The 26,954-nt window shown below is 39.1% G+C and overlaps 1 protein-coding gene across 4 annotated transcripts; it reads left to right on the forward strand.

Annotated features, from left to right (window-relative positions):
- The first annotated feature begins 2 nt into the window (after positions 1-2).
- On the forward strand, positions 3-26,936 carry NAA30 (N-alpha-acetyltransferase 30, NatC catalytic subunit). Of its 4 annotated transcripts, XR_012903258.2 has the most exons (6): positions 3-160; positions 378-1,123; positions 11,365-11,488; positions 14,565-14,620; positions 17,354-17,553; positions 23,675-23,810. XR_012903258.2 is itself a non-coding variant. In XM_075926291.2 (5 exons), the coding sequence occupies exons 2-5, from the start codon at positions 380-382 to the stop codon at positions 23,810-23,812; spliced, it is 1,062 nt and encodes a 353-aa protein (XP_075782406.1). In that variant the 5' UTR covers positions 3-160; positions 378-379; the 3' UTR covers positions 23,813-26,936. The 4 variants fall into 4 exon arrangements, 3 of the variants coding, with proteins under 3 accessions (XP_075782406.1, XP_075782408.1, XP_075782407.1); XM_075926291.2 differs by lacking the exon at positions 17,354-17,553 and having other exon boundaries at positions 23,675-26,936; XM_075926292.2 differs by lacking the exon at positions 17,354-17,553 and having other exon boundaries at positions 7-259; positions 23,675-26,936.
- The last annotated feature ends 18 nt before the right edge of the window (positions 26,937-26,954 follow it).

Here is a 26,954-nt window from a genome sequence, read left to right on the forward strand (position 1 = left end):
CCAGCCTCCGCCCCTCGCTCACCAGGGCCAGCCGCCAGGCGGGGAAGTGTCGCAACTCCTGACAGGAAACTTTGCCGCGGGTACGGCAGCGGCGGGCTCGCTTTCCGGCCGCTGGATGAGTGGAGAGTGGGAGCCCCGGAGGAGCTGACGAGACGCTGGGGTTAGTGGCCGGAGCTGGGGGAGGAGGAGGCCGCGAGGGGGCAGCGGCCCGGCGGCGGGGTCAGGAGGAGCCCGGGCAGCTGCCGCTGGCGGCGGCGAGGTGAGGCGGGGCCGGGCGCCGTCTCCGCCTTTGTTCGCGCCCCGCCGCCCCCGCCCCGGCCCGCGCTGCCCCGTCTCACGCTCTCCTCCCTCTGGGTGTGTGTCGGTCTCTCTTCCAGGAATGGCCGAGGTACCGCCCGGGCCGAGCAGCCTCCTCGCCCCGCCGGGGGACGCCCTCTCCCCCTTCCCCGGAGGAGGGGGGGCCGCCGCCTGCCCCGGGGCCCAGGACGAGGAGGAGGAAGAGGAGGGCGGCAAGGGGGGGCAGCCGCCGCACCGCCTGCTCCTCCACCACCACCCGCCGCACCACCACCACCAGCTCAACGGCCTCCTCAGCCCCGAGCTGCGGCACCTCCGCGCCTCCCTCAAGAGCAAGATCCTGGGCTCCGAGGGGGGCGAGGGGCCGGAGACCAAGCGAGCCGGCAAAACAATGGGCCCCGGACAGCAGCCGCCGGCCGCAGCCCCCTGCTCATCCCCCCTCCCCAACCACCTCCCGCCCCAGGCGAGGACTGCACCCCCGGCAGCCACCGGGGACACAAGCCAGCCTGCTGCCGCCACTGCAGCCCGCAATGGACTGGCTGGGGGGCCTGGCCTGGAGGAGGACGAGCCGGAGGAGGGGGATGAAGGGGAAGAGGAGGAGGAGGAGTCCCTGCTGGTGCTCTCCACATCCTTAGCAGCAGCCTGCAGTTTGAAAGGCTCGGGGACGGACTCTCCTCCCGAGGAGGACCTTACGATACGATATGTCCGGTATGAGTCCGAGCTGCAGATGCCCGATATCATGAGACTGATCACCAAAGATCTGTCTGAACCCTACTCCATTTACACGTATAGGTATTTTATCCACAACTGGCCACAACTTTGCTTTTTGGTAAGTGGTGGTAGGAAGGGTGAGGGGAGGTAAAGTCATTGGGAAGGAAGGGTCTGGGGTAGAGAGAGCAGGTTGGAAGAGGGAGGAATTTATGGGAAGGCTTGAATTGCCTGCTGATGCTTTTACTTGCTTATGGCATGGAAAGAGTTCTGGAAAATATCCTTTCTTACTTACCAGGGATGTGATCTGTGCACCTGAGGTGCTCTGTCTAGGTAATACAGAGAGTATGCAATTACTTTCTTAAATGAGTGATTCAGGGGCAGGTAATAAGGTTTGCGCATGGGGCTGAGACCTAAGAGCTCCCGAATTCTAAGCCTGCTATTGACACTGATTTTCTTTATCACTTCTTGCAGTTCATTTCTTCATTCTCTGACTCAGTTTCCACTCGTGTAAAATTGTACTTATCCAGCAAGTCTTGTGAGTTAATTTGATAACTTTTTTCAAGATTGTGTGCAAAAAAAGTTCAGAGTCATTCACGTACAAGAGATGGTCTGAATTAAGTTGTAATGAGGTAAACAGACCTCTTGGAATTAAGTTTTGCAAATCTTTCAAACTTTTTATCTGCAAACTAATAAAAAAAGAAACATAAAACCAACTATCTAATGCAAACATCACAGTATGTATGAAAACATAGACATTGTCATACTGTGAATACTAATAACAAATCAAATCTTGTTTTCTACCTGCTATATTAGACTAATAGTTCATTTGTCTGCCTTTGTCAGTGGCTTAACCTTCTATATGTTAAAGAAAACTGTTAGCAAGTTCTAAGCCTTTTAAATAATGAAAAGTTTAGTTTTATACATTAATCATATGGGCCTGGGCATCAAATGTAACTTGTGTAGGGAAGCGTGCTTGGGACTCAGTCTTGCAGATTTTTCTGCATGTTTGACTGTTTTAAATATGAGTCTTCATATTTACAAGTATGAATGTAGGAGTATGGCCTTGATCTTGAAAGCCTTGTATTTGATAATGGATAATAGGTAGTTTTCACTTACAAAAGGAAAGCCAACATTTGAATGAAAATAGTTTTCATGAAGGTCAGTCATCTTAGTGAAATGAAGTTGAATATAAAGTTAAAAAAGAGAAATGTTTTTTGCATCTTTTGGGAACAGTTTAAAAGCAAGCTATTATTTTACATCCAGAATGTAACCAGTTTTGTGGAGTTAAAAGTTCTTTCTGATAAGTTTTTAAACTCTTTTCTCTTTTATGCACAGTACTATTAATTAATCACATGGCTTGCAAATATTCACTCGTAATAATTATTTATGGGAATGGAATGTGACTGTGCCCTTAGTGTGGATTATCTTTTCAGTGTTAACTTTGGGCATAATTTAATAGTCTATAACAGGGCTTCCAAAACTGTTGGTCTTATGACCATACAAGTGGTTACAGCGGGTTAAGAAGCTGTGCAAAATGTGTAAAATTTTGTACAAAAATAAACCCCAGTAAACACAAAATAGTTAGTGTATACAACAGAAGCCTTATACTAGTGTCCTACTTGGACCACCATGTTATTGAGTGCAAAAAAATAGGTTAGTGCGGGGGTGGGGAACCTAAGGTCCGAGGGCTGGATGTGGCCCCCGACTTGCCTGAATGCAGCTGAGGCTCAGGGCTTCCCCTGCCCCCAGCATTGGGGAGCCTGTGCTGGCACTCCAGCCCCCCGCCACCTCCCCTACGGGGCTGGAGCACAGAATATTAGCCTGCCCTCCCCAGGCTCTGGTGTGCAAGGGGCATGTGGGGACTTGCTTTCTCCGTTTCAATCAGGGGGCCATGTCAGTGAGGGGGTTCAGTATAGAGAATGATCCTTGTACTTGTGTGTGTAGATTTATCTTACTCAAACCAAGTCCTATTAAAAACATTTGTGTGACATGAAACTCAAGTATCCATAGGTGGATATGTCACTGCACTGATGTGGGGTACTTGAGAGTGTCAGCAGAAATCAGGCCAGAAAGCACTGTTGAACATTGTATGATCCTATAGTAGGATATGTTGTCTTTTGAGCTTAGTTCTTGCCAAGGAATTATTTAGGAAAACTGTTTCATTAAAAGTACAGTGACAAGTCATTCAGTGACATTCTCAAAATGTGGGAATGTGACAAATGAGACCTGAGTCCCTCCATGCAAAACCAAAACCAGAATGTAGTGTGATCTTAAAGTACTGGCTATGGAGCTATAAAGTCTTTAATGTGATTGCAACATTAAGGGGTAAAGAAGAAACCTCATGTTTATCTTTCAAGGTGTGTTTTGAGAAAACTTGAAGCCTTTCAAAACCAAGACTTGCATACTCAGACTTACAGTAATGATGCAAATGGCCTTCAGGTTTGGAATCTTAGAATCACTGCCGTGTAAAGCACATACAGTTGTGGAAGACCTTGTACTTTCTTGTTTAATGAGCATGTAGCTTAATGCAGCTAACAAATGGAAATCAGTGCCTTTATCAAATAATAGTTTCTTTCATGCTGTATTAGTATCATGGATGAGAATGTTCAAGAGTACCTGCTTTTAGAATTTGGAGAAAGAGAATTCTTAAGCCTTTCAACATGCTGAGTCAACTGATACCTCTGGTGCAGCACAGACTTTAGCATTTATGAAGTTTGTTTTAAAAGGATCTGTTGAAGACTGGCTCTTTTGTGTGCACTGGCTTGACTTTAAGCAGAAAAATGCATCTTTTAGACATTTCAGGAATCAATTTTTTTCCAGATTTGTGCGGAGTATTCTCTTAAAATTTTCATAAACCGTGTCAAGGTGATAACAGGAAAGAATAGAAACCTGGTTCTGCAGAAACAAAACATCACATCTAATGCTTTGTTTTTCTTACCTGCCAAGTTCTTGCTGCTAAGATAATGCTTTAAAGATTGCACCAGTCCCTTAAACTTATAGAGAAGTGAACTTCTTAAAAGTTGTCCAGTGAATTGTTTGCATTGTTCTGTGATAGGGTTCCGTTCATCAGCAATGTCTTTCATACTGAAGTGAGAAGGCTTTCACAAGATTAAGTGTTAAGTCCGCTCTCAATTAAGACCAAAATGTCATGTTTTCCTGAATGATCAGCAATCATACCTTCCTGATGTATTTAAAGTAGGGATGTTAAATATCGGTTAATTGAATAGTCAAGTAACCTCATTAATTCTTATCGGTGAGTCGACAATTCTATGTTTCCCGGGGTGGGGCTGGCAACCAGTGTACTTTGGCCACACTCCCGAGGAACCCCCTGCCACAGTGCAAGGTGCCAGGTGGGAGCTGGTCCGTAAGGGGAGCCAGTTTAAAAACCAGCTTCCCTGTGGACTGGCTGTCTGTTGCCATATGCTGCTGCCTCTGATAAAAAGGCAGCAGTGCAGGGTGGCAGCAACCCCTGTCTAGGAGGGGTCTGAGTTCCCAGACCCGGAGTGAGTCGGAACTGAGCCGGGCTGCCTGCCCGCCTGCCTCCTAACGCATTTTAAATGCACAGCTGCAGCAGGGGTGGGTCTCAGATCCGTTGCAAGCCAGGACTAAGTCGGGCTGCTGGCCAGTCTGCTAAAAAAGTACTGGTAGGAGGTGGAGGAGAAATGCATGTAGTCTATACCATTAACCTATAAGCTTTTGCTTATTGGTTAATCAACTACACTATTACATCTCTACTTCAAAGTAAATCATGTTGGGCAGAATACTCATCCTAACTAGTTAACATCTTTGGGTACCTAAACAAGCAGAACTTTTTGCTTTGGGGGTGGATTAGGAACGCTGCCTCCCTGGATAATAAGGTAGAATCCTTGGAAATTGGCCTTCATGAGTGCAAAGAGGAAATTTGGAGGTGTTTATTTCAAATTTCTAGGGAATAGAAGCTATAAGAAATCTTCAGTAATTTGTAAAATAATAACCAAGGGACTTCAAAACAGAATACAATCTTGCAGCTATCTTTGGAGGGAGTAGGGGGGAATTCAGCATGTTATGGGTTTGGCTGCATTGACTAGGCTAGTGCAAGTCATGAGAACAGCTATACTGGATCAGACCAAAGTTCCAGGTAGTCCAGTATACTGTTTTTTGATGGTGGCCAATGCCAGGTGCCCCACAGGAAGTGAATAGAACAGGTGATCATCAACTGATCAATCTCCTATTGCCCATTCCCAGCTTCTGGCAAAAAGAGGCTAGAGACCCAATCCCTACCCATCCTAGCCAGTAGCCATTGATGGATACATCCTCCATGCAGTTATATAAATCTTCTTTGAACTCTCTTAGGGTATGTCTACACTACCACCCTAGTTCGAACTTGGGTGGTTAATGTAGGCAACTGGAGTTGCAAATGAAGCCCGGGATTTGAATTTCCCGGGCTTCATTTGCATGTTGCCAGGCGCCGCCATTTTTAAATGTCCGCTAATTCGGACGCCGTGCCCGCGGCTACACACGGCACGAACTAGGTAGTTCGGATTAGGCTTCCTATTCTGAACTACCGGTACACCTCGTTCCACGAGGAGTAACGGTAGTTCGGAATATGAAGTCCTGAGAACTGACTTAGTTAGGAACCCAGATTTGTGGCCATCTGTGATAAAGCAGGCATTCATATTTAGTTGAAGATGCCTTGAAAGTATCTTTTTTGTTTGTTTTTCATCTCTGAAAATCCAGTTTCTCTCCAATTGGTGGCAATTAAAAATGAAGTATACCAATAATTTATCAAACAAAAATGACTTAAGAACACATGTTTTTCCCCAAGTAAGCCTGATGTGAAACATCTTTAATTAACAGGTTCACCTGTCATACAAAATTGTGAGCAGATTTTTAAAAAAGTAACTCCTTTTTAACTTTATAAAGTTTTTTAAAAATCTCCCACTTACAGCTGCTATAAAATGGGATTAGGGGAGGTGTTTGTTTTTTAGTTTGGGTAAGACACAATAAACAAACCCTGGTCTAGTCCAAAAATCAGGTAAAATAGGACACATTGCTTAATATACAGCAGATATCCTTTTGATTATTGTTACTTTTTGCAAATTCCACCTGTACTCCTCCGCAAAAGCTATATAGTTCCTACCCAAGTGCTATGCTTCCATGGGGTTTAAGTTCATGTGATTAGCAGTAATATGAGTTCTGTTTAAACTGAATTCTACAAGTTCTAATAGCAGTTTTTTGAACTTCCAGTAAAGTGGCTACAGAGATTTAGATATAAATCCCAAATGATTATAATTGAAATTTGTATGATTACTATTAATACGTTGCTTTTCTGTATCCCATTCAAAGATCTCAAAGCATTTTATGCTCGTTTAAGACTTCATAAGACCCCTTTGAGAAAAGTATTAGCCCTACTTTTCAGTGGGAAAAACTCATTCAGTTTCAGTGCTTTTAAAGGGAGGCCTGCAAATTACCCAAGCCTTCATAGCAAGGTCACTACAGAGCCAGAAATAGATCCTAGAACACCTGACTCCAAGTCTTGTAATATACCGCAACATCGTCTTTTTGTATTTCATCTTATCCAACTTAAGAACACACAAGTTCCTCCCAGACCTTGTTACTTTTTCCATTGGAAGACTTTTTCTGTTGTTTCTGTCTATCTAAGGTAATTGTATATTTGCCCAGTCTGTGGCAGAGCTCTCCAATCCCAAGCTAGTGCCCTTACCACTGGACTGCCCATTCTCTTTCCACACTTGGTGATATGATAGCAAAATATAATCCAAAGGGTCTCTGGAAATATGTTTATCATACTTCAGATGACATTGCACAAAAATGGACAATTTACTACATATGATTCATTAAAGATAGGGATTCTTTTTCAGGGACTAGTATCGGTATATTTTTTTAGCTGAAATATGTCACATAGCTCCTAAAGGCACTTCTAGCCTTTGGCTTCAAGACTTAATTGAATTTTTATTTTAGTTAATGTTCTAGTCTATATGTAGAAGTTTGTGAGGCAAAGTTTCAACAATTTAGTAGTAACTCTTGCAATATGTTTAGTTTGGAAAAGAGAAGACTGAGAGGGGGACATGATAGCAGTTTTCAGGTATCTAAAAGGGTGTCACAGGGACAAGGGGGGGAATTGTTCTCCTTGGTCTCCGATGATAGGACAAGAAGCAATGGGCTTAAACTGCAGCAAGGGAAGTTTAGGTTGGACATTAGGAAAAATGTCATAACTGTCAGGGTGTTTAAACACTGGAATAAATTGTCTAGGGAGCTTGTGGAATCTCCATCACTGGAGATATTTAAGAGTGGGTTAGACAGACATCTATCAGGAATGATCTAGAGGGTGCTTGGTCCTGCTGTGAGGGCAGGGGACTGGACTCGATTTCTTGAGGTCCCTTCCAGTTCTAGTGTTCTGTGATTCTATGTGGGTGAGATCATCTCTTTAATTAAATATTTAAATTTTTTTGCTTAAAAGCCCAGTAATTTAAATTGAATTTATGCAAGTTAACACTCTGACATTTCGACTGTTTTCAGACCTCACAGTACAAACAGTTTTAGTACTTGGGAATATTTTAGTTTGTAGAGTTGGTATCATGAAACCAAAATCTACTGTTAGAATCTTGCATTCGTGCATTTGAAAGCAGAATTTGGGTCTTAATCATCTACTCTGAAATGATCCTATCTGGAAATTTCGCTTTTGCTTCAGTCTGTTTTTATTTAGGCTTTTTCCCTTTCCCCTCCAGAATGTCAAGGAATTAAACTATTAATTTTACATGCTGAAGTAGGTTTTTCACCTGTAAGCAAGAAGATAAAGGGAAACAAAGTTTTGATCCTCCAGTCCTTATCCAAGCAGAACACTACTGTAGTCACTGGGAACCTTGACTAAGAACTTCAGGAGAAGATCTTCTGAAAGATGTGCAATATCATTAAGATACTTATCGCTATTTTCCAGCAGTAACCGCAAAGATCAATGAATCTGCAGCTGTGTGTCACTGAATTGCAAGATCAGCTGTGCAGTTTTATTTTTATATGAGCACTATTTTTAATCAATGGAGTGTTGGTGTGTACATATATATTCTTTCTTGTTTATCTCAAATTTCACTTCTCTCAACATGTATCAACTATGTTATCTATTAAGTTGTTTATATGGTTCTGCGTGGACAGTAATTTGCATGATATGTTCTTTTAAGGCAAAAAGGTGTGTGTTTGCTTTAAATCAAAGTGCAGGATCACATCAAGTATTCTGCATAATTGTAGTAAACCTATTAAGAGTCTGTCAGTTCTTCAAATATCTGTCAGTTATTTTTTTCAGGTCCTGAGCTGAGATATACAAAACTTGCCTTGGGCTGAAACTTGGCATACAAGCTCTTAATGTTGGTGGAGTGTTTTTTTTTTAAGAAATGTAAAGAAATTAATTTGATTTGCCTGTTTTCAATTATGAAATGAAAAGCAAAACTACTTGTAGGGCGTGTTATTTCTCAAGAGTCCTTCCTACCCATTCTGTTTTTTAAACTGATATTAAGCCTTTATCTAAATTGTAGACTATGGATGTTAACTATTGGGTATTTGTGTAAACGTGTAACTGTTTGAAATGTTAGTGGTTACATGTTTACACGCGGGGCGGGGAGTAGGCATTGGCTCCCCATGAGCACTGGCTCCTGCTTCTTTCTCCCCGCGCTGCCTCTGATAAATAGGCAGCAGCACTGGAGGGTCAGGCAGTTCCGCCGGAGCTGATATGCACAGGGAGCCAGCTTGAAAGCTGTTTCCCATGTGTACTGACTCTTGCCTGCCCCCCCCCCCCACTCTCTGTGCTGCTGCCTCTCTGTCAGAGGCAGCAGCACAAGGAGTGGGAGAGCAGACGATTCCCTGGGTGAGGGGCTGTTTCACATTTAACCAGTTAACATAGTGTTTAACTAGTTAGGGATGTAAACTGTCGTTTAAAAAGTTGACTTTTGAAAGCTTGCTGTGCACCTCATCTTTCTAAGTTTGGAAGGCACTTCAGTTCCTTAAACCTGTATCTTTACAAATGCTGTATCTTTAGATATGTCACATTGGTAACTTCTTTGTATTTTGTCAAATATGCAGTGAAAGTGTTCTTAAAATGAGCAATATGTTCTGGGTGATCATTCAAGACTGCTGTAACATGAAATGTATGGCAGAATTTTGTAATAAGCATCATCAGCATGGAAGCATGTCCCTTGGAATGATGGCCAAAGCAGGAAGGGGCATACAGATGTGTAGGGATATCTGCCCTGTAAATACCTTGCAATATTGGATACAAAAGTGCCATGCAAATGCCTGTTCTCATTTTCAGGTGACGTAAATAAGAAGTAGGCAGCATTATCTCACATAAATGTAAGCAAACTTGTTCATCTTAGCAATTGGCTGAACAGGAAGTGGCACTGAGTGGTCATGTAGGCTCAAAAGTTGGTTTTGAGTGCAGTTATGTAAGAAACTACATTTGTAAGTTACGCTTTCTTGATAAAGTGCACTACAGAACTTGTATTAGGTGAAGTGAAAGATGCTATTACCATGATACAGTGCAAAAATGTGTAATATAAAGCACTACACACTTCCTATTCTGTTTTGTAATAGAAATTAGTATTTTTAAAATGTAGAAAAACTTACAAAATATATAATTTCAATTGATCTGTTTAACAATGTGATTACATTTCATTTTTAATCACAATATTTTTTAGTTAATCAGGTGAGTTAACTACAATCAACAGCTCTATGTGAGGAGAGATTAAAGAGACTAGGACTTTTCAGTTTAGAAAAGGAGACTGGGGGGGTATGATAGAGGTATATAAAATCATGAGTAATATGGAGAAAGTGAATAAGGATATGGGAATACTTGTTCCCATAACATAAGAACTAGGGGCCACCAAATGAAATTAATGGGCAGCAGGTTTAAAACAAATAAAAGGAAGTTCCTCTTCACACCACACACAGTCAACTTGTCGAACTCTTTGCCTGTTGAGGCTGCGAAGGCTAGGACTATCATGGGGTTTAAAAAACAACTAGATAAATTAATGGAGGTTAAGTCTATTAATGGCTATTAGCCAGGATGGGTAAGGAATGGTGTCCCTAGCCTCTGTTGGTCAGAGGGTGGAGATGGATGGCTTGATCATTACAGGTTTGATTCACTCCCTCTGGGACACGTGGCATTGGCCACCATTGGCAGACAGGATACTGGGCTGGATGGACCTTTGGTCTGACCCAGTACGGCCATTCTTATGTTCTTATGTATTTATTTAATATACATTTAATGTTTCATAATGTGAAGTATTTCAGAGTGACTAAGTCTCATGGCCAAGCTTCTCATGACAAGTGTCACTGGGATTAACTGTTAATGAGGAATTCTTAAGTAAATGAGAGTTCTGAATTGAATGTATTTTGAAATGCATGAATTTACTGGTAAAAATATGTTTTGTCTAAATGTTCTCTCTTTGTCATTGGAATGAAAAAGACACTTGTTAAAGATAAAATATAAGGATTTCATAAGAGTAATTATTATTGGTGTAAGTTTCTGTTAGTGATTTTTTTTTTAACCCCAAATGTCTTTAATAGTTTTTGTAAACAGATATGGTAGTTGCATGCAAAAAACTTCAATTTGTATGCTTATATTCAGTCTTGACAAAATTCAGCTGGGCTTTTTATAATTTTGATGGATGATATCAATGTTTATTTTTAAGCTTTTTTTATTTTTATCTACTTAAATTTTCACAGATGCAAGAAATAATGGGCAGGAAAAGTCAGAACTTTTAAATGACAGTAGACTTAGAGACTGTTTAAACCATAGATTATGAATTTTGGTATGTGATGTTGACAGTGGAACTATCCATAAAACAAAGTTCTTGATCAGTTTTTTATATTGCCATTTAGATTACTATCAATGAAAATATTTTCTTTAGCTTGTGTGTGTGTGTGCCATGCATCTGACGAAGTGGGTCTTTGCCCACGAAAGCTTATGCTCCTACACTTCAGTTAGTCTGTAAGGTGCCGCAGGACTCCTCGCCGCTTTTGCAGATTCAGACTAACACAGCTACCCCTCTGATATCTTAAATCTGGAATACAAATTCCCTATCCCACTGGAATTGTGTGGAATGACTGTAAACTCTGGTTTAGAATTCTTTAATGGATTTCATTAGTTTGTCACTTTATTTGAGAAACACCATAAAGAGAGGTGTTGATGAAGTTTATCTGTACTTTTAATATGTTTGAACTTTATATACAGTTTTATAGTACAAGCTGTTTGTTATTTTTCTCTTTGTAAGATTGTCCTTTAAAATGCAAAGAAATGCACTATTTTGGTTGTCCTTTATTATATATATATCTCATACTTAGTATGTACTTAGCTGTTCATTTGTCTTTAAGGCCATGGTAGGTGAGGAGTGTGTAGGTGCCATCGTCTGCAAGTTGGATATGCACAAAAAGATGTTCCGCAGAGGTTATATAGCCATGTTAGCAGTGGATTCCAAATACAGAAGAAAAGGCATTGGTAAGAATATCCTCTCCATGTTCTTATTCAAACCTATTCTGTGGGGATATTTATATTCTTTTGGAATAGAAGGTTGATTAAAAAAGAACAGGCTTCTGCAGAGGTAAAAAAAGCTCCCCCCCCCCCCTTTCATTTGAAATAACTTATAATGCCTTGGAGATTATTGACACTTTTGTGTTGCATATTGTATTTTACAACTTCTTTGCAATAATTCATTCGTTATTTGCTAAAGGAAAGCGAAGAACAGTTTTATTTTTTTGCTTGAATCTTTTTTGACTGGGTAGCTGTTTACCCAAGAAAAATTCAATTTTCTGCTAGTAGCAATCTCTCCAAAACCAAGTCAGGATAATTGGTATATTGAATAATTGGTGTATTGGACAGAAGGCTGAAAGAAAGCTACTCTTCCCTCTCAGTTTGTCTTGTAAAATATCAATGCCACGTAGCAGAAGAAATGGGTAACTTGTCTACCCATGTTTTCACCTAAACCCATCCCCAACTTTTACGTGCTATCCCCATGAGCTACATCAGTAGATTCTTCCTTTGGCTCTTCTTGATCAACTGTGCTATGTACTGCCTTTTGGGGAGCCATGCACTTAGCTAATTACAGCATGTATGTATAGAAAAACCTATATTTTCTTATCAGGCAAGACAATTTGAGGTAGTTTATTGGAAAATTACCTAACCTCCCTGTCAGGAATTTGTTCCTTGTTATCGTCACTTACCAAATCAGTATTGCACTACTTTTTAAATAGGCCATCCTGAAACATTGCCATTTATTTTGCAATGCTTTTCCAACTTAAAATGTGTGTCAGAATTTCAGGATAAGGATATGCTTTACTATTAATTTGTTATGGTGCAAATTCTTGCTTTTCTGTGTGTTTAAACCCTGTTTTGGTTACTGAGGACAGAGAGCATGATTTGTAACAGAATTAGGAGTATTTTATTTCCTCCCCTTTCTCTTCCTCCAGCTCCTTCAAATATAGCACAACATCACACATAATTAAGTTTCACCCCAAGTGCACAAACAGTTTTGAATGTAACCTTAGTTTTTATAAAAGCAAAATTTCGGCAATGTCTAACCTATGTAGACTTCAGAGTTTGGGGACAATGAATGCACTAATATAGTCACAGTACTAGGTAGGGGAAAGGACACAGAGAGACCAGTGTCCCTCCTTTCCCTTAAGCACTGCCATGCATGAGGCAGTCATAATTTAGTTGCAGATGCATGGGGATCCAGTGGGATGCCAGTTACATTTATGTCCACAAAATGTGGGATCTTCGCATGACTGCTTCCCTTTTCTGCCCCTCCTATATCCTGATCAAGCAACATCAGCGTTGCACTGGTTTCAGCAGGGTAAATTTCATTACAATCATGATTTAATCATTAGGAAGACTCAATTGAATCATGGTTTTCTATGTAAAATTTATATTTTTGTAGGTTGTCATAACCTTAATACATATTCTTCACAACTCAGAGATAGATATAGGTTTCATTTTTAGAAGGTACACCCTATACATTTTTAAACATTGATCTATTTTGAAAACTTTTTAGATTAGTTTCACAGCTATATCAGAAAATGAATGGTTGTTTGGTTATTTCATTTGCCAAACGCAATTGAAGCAGATATTTATGAAGTCGTTGGGAGGTGAACTATCTCCAATTCAACATATTAATAATTAATATTTGGAGTTTTTTTCGTGCCATTCTTTATTAGGAGGAGAACTTCACTAGACAGACATTTAAATAGTTTCATTTAACTAAAACAACTATGTTTATGTATTCTGGAATTTTTTTCTTCAACAGTAAACATTTTAACAAAACAAGCATATGAATTTTTTATTTTAGTTAAACATTCACATTTTTTAAATCAAGTTTGTTTTTGTTAAAATTGTTAAATGAAATATTTTTTAAATAAAAATTAAATTGACTGCCAACCAGATCAACACAAGAAACTTAAAATATTGGCTTCTATTCATTCAACTTTTTGAAACCTGGCAGTTTTAGGGAGAGGTAAAGGATTGACTCTGTGTACACAAATTTGCAGCGGGACAATAGGTTGAGGTCTGTTATTTTTCATCTCTACATATTTATGAATTTATTTTAAAACATTTTTTGCTGTTAACGAGCATATTAGCTCTGGAGACACAAATCCACTGTTTTGAGAACTGCAAAACTAAGCAACTCTGGTATCTTCTAGATTGAGCAATAAGTCCCATTGGGTAGATAGAAAGATTAACCTAAATAATCTATACAGATGTCTCTGGAACTCCATAAGATTGGGTCCCTCATCCATGAACTATTGGAATTCGTTTACAAAACTTTTCTTAAACATTACTTTAATTAGAATTTATAAATAAAACTAAATTAAAAAATAAAAAACCGGCAGTTTTTTATTTTTTAAAGTGATTTTTATCCACCGTGTTTTAAAGTGAAGCAAATCCAAAGTACCTTCCCTCATTATCTCTCAAGATGATTTCCCACCCACCCCCAAAAGAGCACTACTACTCAGCAGATTTACCTTTTCCTGTACCCAAAAATATATCTGACTTTTTAAGAGGTGAAATTTTATCCTTTATCTATTTAGTTGGTCTTTTAAAACACAATCTATAAATTGTTTTGGGGAATTTGTTTAAAAAGAGGAATCCTTCGTAAGAGAAATGTTCCTCAGATATGCTCAAAGGAGGATTCAATCAAACAAAAGGAAATCAAACAAGTCTTGATTCATTTTTAATATTTAAAATATGAAGATACTTAAAACACGAGAAACCTGTTTGTAACACCATCTTTCACGAATACTATGTAAATGTTTTTGCAAATGTACATTAGTTAATATATGTTTACCTGCCATTTTTTAGTGCCAAAACCTTGAAAGTAGACAGTGAATCTGCAGTCTATTCTTGGGTATTGTGGCCATCATATGCCACCATGCTATGTACTGAAATGGAATATGTGGATGTAATTAATATGTATTACAAAATTAGTCATCTGTAAATTGTAATTCTCTGAATTTGGATTGCCTTTAAAAAAATCCATACCTGTATTTTACTTTAATGCTATTTTTAATCTATTTTGCAGGTACAAATTTAGTTAAGAAAGCTATTTATGCCATGGTTGAAGGAGATTGTGATGAGGTAAGGTTTTGTTTTGTTTTTTTATAGATGCCCAAAAATTTTGAATGAGTACTCTGTGCTATGTTTGTGGTGGTCTCTATATTCATGGATTTATTTTATAGGCATTCTTTTAGACATTTTATTTTATTGTAAGCAGCTTTTCTGTTTATTGTACTGAGAGAGGCAAACTGAAGAATATTTTTTCAAACTTAAGTTTTTAGATAACACAATGTACAAAAGATAAGTTAATATTTTTTATATTTTTTATATTAAACAGTTGGATACCTCTGCTGAAGTTTGATTAATCTGCTATGGGTTCCCAAACATTCCAAAATTAAAGGTCACTGTTGAACAAAAGGATCTAGTTTTGGAATTGGAATTGGTTATTTTATTTAAATCTTCATTGTATTCAGGATATGTGAAGTTAAGCGTTATTGACTGTAATACTGTAAAACATGGTTTATCAGTGTGTCATCAAATTGTCCAAAAGAAATCCATACAGAGAACTTTCTAATAACACTGAATATCACAAAAACTTAGAAGTGATTTAGTATGTATCTTTTAAAATAATTTAGTAAAACTATTGCAGTATCATAAAATCAAACTTTACTTTCCATATCCTAAATTTTGTTAATATTCTTTTTTTATTTGCAAAATTCTTCCAGCTAGACAAAGTTCTATTCAGTTATATAAGAAGTAACTAATGTAGTCTTCGTGTGATTAGGTGAGAAGGAAAAGTAAGAGGAGAATAAAGTTCTTCACAAGCCACTCTGATTACCCCAACTATCTATTCCCTAGCACATTCAGTTCCACCCAATACAGGATGGATCTCCCTGGTCTGGCACCCTCGGGACCTGGCCCATCCTGAATGAGGGAATTTGCCAGATCAGGGGAGGTCCCCTGCCACTGGCCTCCTAGGACATTGCCTCTTACACCGGCTGGCTCTGCTCCAGCACTGTTGCTGCAGGGCTTGGGCTTGGTTCCACACCACTTCTGCCTTCTGGATGGGGCTCTCCAGGGATGGAGCTCCCCAGCTGCCACAGCCCTGCTTCTTTCCCCCCTGGCCGGGGCTTCCCGGGGACAGGGCTCCACGGCTGCCTCAGTGCTACCCTGGCCGGGGCTTCTCAGGATGGGGCACAGCTGCCTTACTGCTGCTGCGTCGCAATGGGGCTCATCGGTCCCAGTGATGGAGCTCCCTGCCATTGGACTCCCAACCAGCTCACACTCCTGGACACCTGGAGGGTTCAACCTGTAGTATAGAACCATGAGCCTATTGTTCTTAATGTAGATGATTTATAGCTCTTAAACCATCTTCATAGTTCCTTAGGTTAGCTATTCCTTTGATCTTTCTGGGGCATCCTGATCAGCTGTGCACCCTGCTAATGCAGGATTTATGGTTGTTTTGGAAATTAGTACTAAGTACAGGTTTTCTTTAAAAAATGTAGGATGTACTATGATTTTTTTCTCCAAATCAAGGCCACACATAGTCTGCTATTTTTTCTATAATCTCGTAGGAATATTATTCCTCGCTATCTTCCTCATTCTTATTGGCAATATCTTGGACTATGCCACGGTCCTCTCACCTCAATTACTGAATCCTCTTCCTCTTGCCCTCCAGTTCCTGGGATCGTGTCTCTTAACAGTAACTCATGTGCTTCTGCTAAAACAGTTCTCCCCCAGAGCCGTAATCTCTACCTTCTCCTTAAGTGGTATTCAGATCCTGTTCATTAGCTCATTCAAACCTTTTCACCTCTCTGGGAGCTCTACTTTAAGTGCATGGCCTTTTCTGCCACTTCCCTGCTTGGTCTGGTCTCTGAGAAAAGTGGAGCAGGGGGCTGGATCCATACTCCCGGGAGGGGCTGCATCGGAGCAGCCAACTCTTGGTGCCTCCTGGACCACATTCTCCTTTCTGTCCCTAGTGCTGTTCAGAGCCTGGGGCTCCAGCTGTGGCTTCAGAAGCAGCTATGGTGGGCAGGAGCCCTGGGGCCTCCCAGTTGCCCCATTTGCATCCTCCCTCCTATCGTCAAAGCTGCTCATGACTGATGCTTTGGCAATATAATGAAGCTTGATAATAATCCATAACTTTTCCTAGCAGCTCATTTCTTGTCCCATGTTTTCCTCTATGCTTGAAATATACTTCCTGATCCTGTCATTATAGTTCCCTTTCATTGTTCAAATACCTCTTCAGTTCTTCCTCATTTTTATATGCCTTTAATTGCTGCTCTCCAGTATGGCCTTCAATTTGATCACCATTTATAGATAAGTAGTAATATTTCTCCCATTGCCATAGTACCTAAGCACCACTCGGTCTTTAAGGTGTTTGTCACAACAGCCTTATGATATAGCAAATTGCACTTATCTCCATTTTATAGATGGGAACTGAGACCCAGATAGGTGAAGCACCTTGCCCAATGTATATGTGTATGTGTATACGTATACATATATAATTTATTGCATCGCATCATGAGTTTTTACAGTTTTTATTGTTCACTGTGTAAAATCTAATGCAGACTTCAAGTTCCTCAACATGCGGACCCTGCCATTTCATTTTTGTTAAATGCTATGCATCTCAATGATGCTGAATAAGCAATTGTTCCATGTTAGGTTGATGTATATACTTTTTAAACTGTCCTGTTAAATATGTTACAGTCTAGTTTTTATTGTGATTCATTATTATGCGATAGTAACGTATATAAAGTATTTATGGTAATACAGAAAATATGTCTTGATGTTTTTCTCTTGCTTCGTACTAAGTGTGAGTGTAGGTGACTTCCTCCAGATGCGTGTGATGCACCAATAACAACTTTGGCTACTCGAACCTTCTAATACATGTCAGAAAAGTTTTCGCTGGTGACCAAGATTGGAAAAATCTACGCACCTACTCATCACTGGAGAGTGAGACGCTTCCTCTGATGAGCAAGGAAGCCCATGTCACCCATTTCTGCAAAATTTAGGTTTTTTAAATTCTTATTTAAGATTTTAGTCCTTATGATAGGTACATAATCATGCGAACATGAAATGATGCAGCATTACAGCTTTTCTTCCTGAGCCTATAGCTTGGTGTAATGCCTCTGCTGCTGTTTTTAGTCTTTTCCATTCAGTGGCAGAGGGAAAATAACAAAATATTGTTCAGTTTCACTTCTGCTACTCAAAATACAATGAACAGTAAGGGGGGAAAAATGAAAAGAAAATCATATTTTTGTTAAAAAATGTGCTTAAAAAATGAGCGTGTATCCGTTTTTCTCAAGTACCTGTTTCTTCACTCACTTCAATGTGTTTAGATGCATCTTTGAAACTTTATCCCTAAATCTTAGCTTGGAACAAAGGTGACAGAAGTACCAGGTTCCTAGTAATATTTTGACAAATGATCTGACAAGCTTGTAGATCAGTATAGTATTTTTTGAAATGCTGAAGAGCAAGAGGTAGAACAGAAGTGAATTGTGATGTACATTTTGTACCTAAAGTAAATGGTGGTTCCCACATGTGGTGGCTGGATATTTGCTACAACAGCATAAATGTAACTGTAAAAAGTTTTCTTTCTCTTTTCTTTGCTGGTGGTAACAAACTAGACAAACAAAGTCCCGCGGTAGAATAGGATATCTAACACACAGTGTGCTTAACATACTTGTGTCAAAAGGCCATTTTGAGCTAGAGATAAAATTTAAGTCTGAAGAATGTATTGTGACCAAAAGTTTACTTTGTTAGTGTCCATATATGTAAATTTAACATTTTGAGAAGTTCCTAAATTTCAGTCATAATTTTTCACATGGTTTTCTGAGATACTTAGAGTGAATTTTGATGATGATTCAAGACTGTGAACTACCCCTTTCGGGAATTTAAATGAGCCAAAGATATAGTAGATTATGATTAGTTAGTATAATTTATTGGCATGATCTGAGAGGAAAATGTGGTCTACCTGAAACAATTTTAAAATCTGTCTCTGAAATACATTCACAGTAATTCATGTAAATTATATATTTGCATAGCCCCAAAGTGTGCTAAAAGTGAAAAATCATTGGTTTGATAAAAAGACAAATATGTCTATTTGATGTCATTAATACACAACTGCGTAGGTACTATATGTGTCTCATTATTAAAATATCTTGGGAGAGAATATTTTCAGTGACTTCAATGAAAGTTGGTCACTTAACTGCTCTGTGTTTGAAAACTCCCCTTTATCCAGATCTGAGTTAAAAACTGCAGCCATAGGGCCATCCTGTAGGTTTGTTTTCTCTTCTTGACGGAATTTAATTAAACTGGGGTGGGGAACGTAACCTAAGGCCCAGGGACTGGATGCGGCCCCCGGCTTGCCTGGATCCAGCCTCTGAAGGTTAGGACTCTTCTTCCTTCCCCTCCCCAGCATTGGAGAACCCACATTGGCAGTCTTTTCGCTGCCCTACCGTGGGGCTGAAACACTCAAAATCTACTAGCCTGGGCAACCCAAAGTTCTGGTGTGCAAGGACAATGTAGGGAACCATGTCAGTGAGGTGTTGGGGGGGGGGGGGTTCTTCTCACTTGTGTGCAGCCTCTGACTGATTTTTTTGTGCCCCCCTGTGGGTCAGCGGTCCTCATACCAAATCCCACCCTGTGTAAAAGGAAAGCATGGATTGTTCATTAAATGTATAGTCCTTGATAGTAATCTAACACTTTCTTCTTACATAGTATCTTACATCTTTATAGCAGTATATAACTAACTAATCAAAGTAATTTGGCTGTACTTGCTAAAAATACTTAATATTCTCAGTTTTTCAGAAAGGAAAAAAAAAATAGCTTGTACAAAACGTGAAAAGGAGTTTCAGCTTTTCATAAGCACCCTCCCTGAAATTGATAATGTGCCGCACATATAAGTCACCATGAATACTATTTACCGGCTAGGTTGGACTTAAGTATCATAAAACAAATACTAAATAAAGAATAAAGTGTGGCACTTTACTTATCTCACTGGGATCACAACTTAAGACAGCAAAACTTGAGAGTCCAGGAACTTGGTTGACTGAAATGTTGCATCATAATGTGGCCTTTTTTAATATGTTGTAAAAGATGATGTAAAGTATCACAAAATATTTCAGATTATTCATCAGAAATATGGTTTTTCTTCAGAAACTTTATATACCTGTAAAATATTATATCGATGGTCAGGGCTCGTGCAAGTAGACAGAGGAGATGTTGGTTCTGGGTTGTTAAAAAGTAACAGGCATACTGATACATGGAAAATATATTGGTTGTAGGAGATGCTCTAGGACAGAATTGAGTGGAAACACTGAACATAATGTCTTGCATTTAAAACTGAATATAGGAACGGGATAAGTCTCTGAACAGCCACTTCCCTCCAAAGCAAATGAAATATTAACAAAAACGACCAAGAGTATAATTGGGCTTCTTGATCATGTACAGAGATACTGAAATGTATCACTTGTATCTTGTGTATTCAAGCAGGCTGATTTAAATCCTTCTTGTCTGCTAGGTACATATACCCTGTCTATTCAGTATTTTAATATTAACTTTTCCTAGCTGTATCATTTTTATACTTAATTGCAGGTTAAAATTACACTAGATTACACTAGCCTTTTATATTGTAGGCATCAGTAGTAATGAGATGACATGGGCCAGGGCCAGGACATTGGCTAGGAATAACAAGGCCAGGTACTATTCTTGGATGAACCGCTAATTTGCTGTACTCTAATGATTTAGTCAATTTCCTTCAGTTTTCCCATCTGTAAAATGGTTACACAGATATCTAAACCCACAGGTTCCATGGTGATAGGTGTTATAAAAGAACCTAGATGAAGCTACTGTTGCTTTGTAGAGCATCAGAAGTTAGTCACTTTTTCTTCTTCCCCACCCTGAAAATGGTTGCTAGCATTCGTAATATCAGAGCTCACTACCTTACTGAATTTTTCAGTAACTTTTCACTTTGTGACACCATCTATCCCTTTTTATGGTTTGATGTAAACAAGTGTACATGAGTATTGTCTGTTTCATTGTGTCTTGGAGAATGTAGAAATGAAGTATTGGGATTCCAGCAAACCTGAATTTCAACCTTTAACCACGCTTAAATAAGTGACTTGCAGGTGTGGTTGACAGCCTATGGCATTGCTTGCATGTCAGTGTGAATATGCAGAGTTGCAACTGGACACAGGCATTTATTATTACTCCGTCAAGCTGCTAACCTTCAGTGAGAATGAATGCTGTTTGTAGCCAAAGGTCAAATAACAGGGAGCTTCCTGCTCAGTGTTACTTATGTGTGTCATATTTCCTGACTTTTATAATGCTTTGCTTTAATCTGAACTCAAAAGAAATTTTAGGATTTTTAATTGTAATTAAATAGAATTTGATTCTTTAGTTTTAAGTTACTACAATTTGTATAGTGATTGAGTCAATGTTTATTTAATTCAAATTAATATGGTAGTGCTAATTAGCTCAATCAGAAGTCCTGATAATATGATTCCAGTGAAGTAACAAGGTGTATTGAAAACCAGAAACTCGATGTTTTATTCTTCCCAGGAGACTTAGACTTGATTAGCATGTATCATGAATATAGATGCAGCAGACTAGCTATATTAGTCACCCTGGAAATTTTTTTATTTTACATCATTTTGTCTTAAAAAAAGGGGGGGGATTGTTTTAGCTTCCTCTTCCCTTTAATTTTCCTGGCATGCCAAAGCTTTGACTCATTCCCCTTCAAGACATGTTTTTTTTTTTTTTTTTTTTTAATGGGGAGATTAAGATCACGATAAATAGTTGAAATGTGGTCAGAGATGCTTCAGATTTTTCCGTTAGTCAAATTTGTAAATTTAATAGACATATATTATATTCTAATATATTCATTCAGAGTTCACAGTGGGCACATTTTAAGTAAACAAAAGTGGCTGCTCTTACATTTTGGCCTGGTCTCTTCCACTGTCTTGTATTCTGTGTCGCCATTGCTACCTGTGCAAAATGAATGTGAAATGCTTCAGTTTGACAGGGTTAGAAGCTCTTTCTTGAGGTTCAGCAATAGAGTTGATTCATGGTTTGCTGCAAATATTATGCAAAATGTTGCTTTAATTCTGTGGTCTCTTAACGTGTAATATTATAGTATTAATTTTTTTATATTGAATATGTAAATTATCTTGATCATGGATTAATCTGTACAGGTTGAACCTCTGTAATCTGGGATTCCATGGTCTGGCAACATCTGTCATCCAGTAGGATGACAGATGTTCCAAGACCAGAGAGTCCCGGTGGAGGGCAGGCTGCCTGGCATGCTGCAGCTGGGCAGCCAGGCACAACCCAGCGGGGCCAGGAGCTCAGCACGCAAGGGGTGGGGCTGCAGCTGGGCTGCCCGGCATAGCAGGGAGGGAAGTGGGGGGATTGGCAGGGCAGCGAGGGGAAGCTGACCAGGAGGCCGGTGACTGTTCCAGGGCTAGGGGGAGCCAGTAGCAGGGGAGCCAGATATGACCTCCCCTGAACCAGCAAAATCCCTCATCTGGGACTGGTCAGCTCCTGAAGGTGCCGGATCAGAGAGGTCCAACCTGTCATCTAAACAGCTTGTCACTGTTGTCTTGCTGGGCAAGTACTATGTATTCTTACGCATACATGAACCATTTTTAGTGCTAACATAAGATACTCTTGACCTTCGATTGAATATTGAGAAAACGTGTAGTACATTTTACAAATTTAGATTATAGGGCTAGATTCTCTGATATGTCAGAACTTGGCTCTGTGCAGCTGAAGAAAGAGGAGGAAGAGTGGAATCAGCAGCGATTATTATGACACCTTTGTGTGTTCTCATGCTTGGGGCCAATTTGGCTCCCAGTGTATGTTGGGCGAGGCTCAGGTTTGCTGTCATCTGAAGAAGTAGGTTGTGTCCCTGAAAGCTCATGATACCACCTACATGTTTTGTTAGTCTTTAAAGTGCTACTAAACTATTTGTTGTTTTTAAAGTTTTTCTTGTAAATTATAGAGTTGACTACTTCCAAGGGGGCTTTTCCACATATAGCAGTTGCCAGAACACAAGGGAATAGAGAAAAGCAGCTCCTCCTATGTCAGGACTAATTGGGAATGGTGTAGGACAAATTGCTTGACACTGGAAATTTCCTTATATAGCACGAAGCAGACATTTTAGCAGGCCAGGATCTGCCTAGAAATTTGTTCTGATTTGATTTTGCACTTTATATATATATAAAGGCCCCTTCTTAGTTTGGGGACCACATCAGTGACTGTTGAGTTTTTCTCTTTTGCTTCTCACTTTTTTCTGTATACAAAAAATGTTCTTGTAAATATTTGTTAGTTGAAAAGTAAATTTGGATTTGTAAATCTGTTTAATCGTGTAGCTAAACTTGTTTTGAACAAAGTATAAGTCAGGAGTGGGGAACCTAAGGCCTGGGGGCCAGATGTGGCCCCCAGCTTGCCTGGATCCAGCCCCCAAGGGTCAGGGATCCCCCCCACCATTGGGGAACTCGTTCTGGCACTCCAGCCCTCTCTCTGTCCCGCTGTGGGGCTGGAGCACACAAAATCTTGCATGCTGCTCTTTTTCCCCCCCTCCCACACAGCCCCCCAACTCTGGGGTCCAAGGGAAATGTGGGGAGTGTCTTTCTCCTTCTCAGTTGGGGGCCACATCAGTGAGAGTTGGGTTTTTCTCTTTTCCTTCTCACTTTTGTGTGGCCCACAACTAATATTTTTCTGTGGGTCAGTGGCCCCCAACCCAAAAAAGTTTCCCTATCCCTGGTGTAAATGAAAAGAACAGAAAGAATACCATGTGATTTAGGTCCCTAGTCATTCAACATGAATAGAAAATTCCAAATACCAAGAAGTTGATTCAAGTGATACAGCAAACAGTTGAAATTTGATTGTGCAAAACTTTAATCAGTGTTGAATAACAGCCACTATTTTTTTTAAAAAATGGGTTCTAGTTGGACAATTAATGAACAGGAAAAAAAGGTAAACTCTATTAACAAATTATTCATTGGTAAACTGATATGCCTTAATTAGTATATTAATCTAGAAGAGTTTTAAAACCAAACAGCTGTGTAAATAATTTTTCTGAAACAATGCAACTCTTCTCAAAATTGACTTTTTTTATTGTCTTTAAAGGTTGTCTTGGAAACAGAGATCACAAACAAGTCTGCTTTGAAACTTTATGAAAACCTTGGTTTTGTGCGAGATAAGAGGCTGTTCAGATACTATTTAAATGGAGTTGATGCACTGCGTCTTAAACTGTGGCTGCGTTAAAAGAAATCATCACATCAATCAACTGACTTCCCAACAACGCAGAGTTGTCCTTTGCATGCAATGCAATTTGTACAGAATTGCTTTGCAGGTGGACTTAGTAATTTTCCATGCAGCTCTTATCTGTCAGTGTCTCATTGAGTGTCGCACATACTTGTTGCACTTTGGCATGGCGCATTTGTTCTGAATTAAAACAGATTGTTTCAAACTTCAAGTTCTTTTGGTACCAGCAAGATGTGCCAGGTGATAGCCAAGATATGTTCATTCATTTGCAAGTCTACTGACTGTATTACATACATAGTGAACACTTGATCAAAGAAACTGTGTGTGGAACGCAATGCTTGGTTCCAGAAAAAAGCCAATGTAGATTGTAAAATTCTATAAGTATACTAACATTTCATACAAAACTTGCCATAGTTTTCTGGAAAAGGCTTCAATTTTAGGTTTTATTTTCAATATTGAATTTTCCATTCTTAAATATTGGTACCTCAGTGATTAGTGAATGAAAAAAATGTATTGTAGGGTGGGGTGTGTGTTACAATGAGTAACGGTAACAATTAAATTGCGTCTGCCAGTGCCTGTATAGATAAGTATATTTGTCTTCACCTCTAATTTTTGAGTGCATGCTTTTTTCTTTTACTTTTTTCAATTGTCTTTGCAAGCAAACCTCTGCTTTTATTTAAATTCTGAATTTGATAATAAATTATTTCAGATTTTTATAATTTGGATACGTCTCCCAGAAAAGGATGTGGAAGGCCCTTCTTTTCTTATAGCAAGAAGTGTTAGGCTATTTTGAAAAACCTTGAGTAGCTGCTAAAAGAACCTGATGTCACCAGTAAATCTCTGCTGGTTTTGGATGCACTTTTTCTTTAAAAGAGGGATTTTAAAAAAAATATATAGGGAAAAATTAATGTAAATTGGAAAGATTTTTATTTAATCAAAATTATCTCTAGAAGCTCTGAAGAACAGCTATTTTAAAATAGAACATTTTTTTTTCACTTTGATTTGGATTCAGATTGCTTTGCTTCAACATTCTAAAATGCTTCACTCTTCAGTTCTTGATCTTTGAAATAAATTTCAAAGTGTATCGTATCCATTTTTTAGCTGTTCTCACTTTCTCAAAACTTATTTGAGCTAAGTTATTTGGGGGTTCTCTTTTTCCTCTTGCCCCTTTAAAATAAATGTAGCAGGGAAGGGACTTCCCTTTTTTAAATGGGATACATAGGTCTTACCAAAAGCCGTCAACTTGTTCAGCAGTAATGCTGTGTTTGTGCTCTCCTGATTGACAGTGTGATACATGACCAGCTTTATAAATGGATTGTATTTCATCTTGGGTGGGTGGGGGGAAAGATGACGGTGGTTTATTGTTGTAAGTGGAAGAACCTAGGCAACCCATGAAAAAAGGATGAACTCTCTGCTCTTCTGTACTGAGTGAAATCTTCAGATTTGCCTTATTACACTGTGTTTTTAGGGTTTGGTTAGATTCATGTTTTTTAATTGTTATAATTACTGTACATTTAAAAACCCTACCTCCTGTAATGTTTGGAAAAGATCCCCTTGCAGGAAAACTGGATTTAAAGGAAAGCCAGCCTTATTTTGCACAGACAAACGTTCACATGGTGACAGGCATTTCTCACCATGTACAAATTGTGAATTGTATTTGAAAATAAAGATTTTTTTAAATTAAAATTGGCACTTGGAAGTTTTCTGCTTGTGGACACCATTTGTACTTTTCACATTTTCCATTTCTAAAAGGAAATTAATCCTCTAAAATGGGGCCAGAATTAATGTAAACTGACAACTCTAATTCACAGAACAGGTATGTTATGGTCAGCGGCAGTGCATGTTTCCACCATACTGCCCTGTAATGTAATTCATACTTGTTCTTATTCAAAAAGTTCTAGGGACAAGAATATTGTTGACTCTGCTTAATCAATCTTTGCTTGGCCTCTTGTGAATATACTGTAAATAGGTGCCAATTGTAGTTAATATTTCAGTGATATGGACTTCAGTCTACTAGAAACTGAACCTTCACCACAAACTCATTTCTCATAGGTGTTTTGGTGTCCTATCAAATGGGAACTGCTTTAGTTCATTTGGCCCTAGTGATCCAGAGAGGTGATACTTTGTCTTGTTTCCAACTGTTGGAAAACTTTGTAGCAGCTCCTGTGTTGTAAATTGCAAACCAGTCTTTCTTGCTTCATTGTTTAAAAAAACAGAAGAAGAAAAGTCCTTTGTTATTCAGATCTTGAAAAAACACCTACTGTTTAATTATTAAAAGCAGTTAGAAACTAGCTTACAACATCTCCTACAGGCTGTTGCACAAATACCACTTTTGAGCAAAATTCAAATACAATTCAGTCTAGCCATGGCAAGAAGTGGTTCTCACCATGCAAACTTTCAGGATGCTGAGCAAAATGGGTGCAACTTTCTTTTTAAAAGAATGCTGTCTACAATAGTCTAATATTGCTACTGTATCACATAGAGTTTACCACCGAAGATACTGAAGCTGTACACATTGGTATTCAAAAAACTGGTATAATCTGTTTGTTTGCAACAAGATGAGTATCATTTAAATGAAAACAGTTCAAATAGGACTTCAAATAGAACTAGGGGAAAAAAGCATAATCAGGGTTTCTTAGGTTTTTTGTCTTTGTTGCCGAGATGTGCACCTGCCCCTTTTTGCATTGACAAATCTAAACTAAAGAGTTGGTATTAAGTCACTTATGTTTAACTTTATATTGCCTGAAATACTGCTATTGGCTGGCTTGTCAGAATGGATGTGTGCATTACAATGCTTAAACGACTATCACCCACTAATCTAATTGACATTGCATAGTGCGTCACAATTTCAGTGCACCACCGGCCATCACTAAAATTGAGTGCTAAGTTACAAGGTTTTCAGGTTTTGTAGAAACCTAACCATCCATTTTATTGGAGTTCGGGGATCGGGTGGGTAGCTAAAAAGTATCAAGTGTATCTCAAAATATTGGACTGCTGTTTTGAGTGGATTATGTTCTTCTGTCCTTTTATCCTTTGGCGAGAACAAGAACCAGTGGGGTTATGGAATGTGCAAGCTGTCTAAATAAGATGCAGTCAAATAAAATATGGTTAAGTTGTTTATGCATTTCCTTTTAAATGCATG

Source organism: Pelodiscus sinensis, chromosome 5 (assembly GCF_052426305.1).
Source record: "Pelodiscus sinensis isolate ZL-2025 chromosome 5, ASM5242630v1, whole genome shotgun sequence".
Lineage (NCBI taxonomy): Eukaryota > Metazoa > Chordata > Testudines > Trionychidae > Pelodiscus > Pelodiscus sinensis.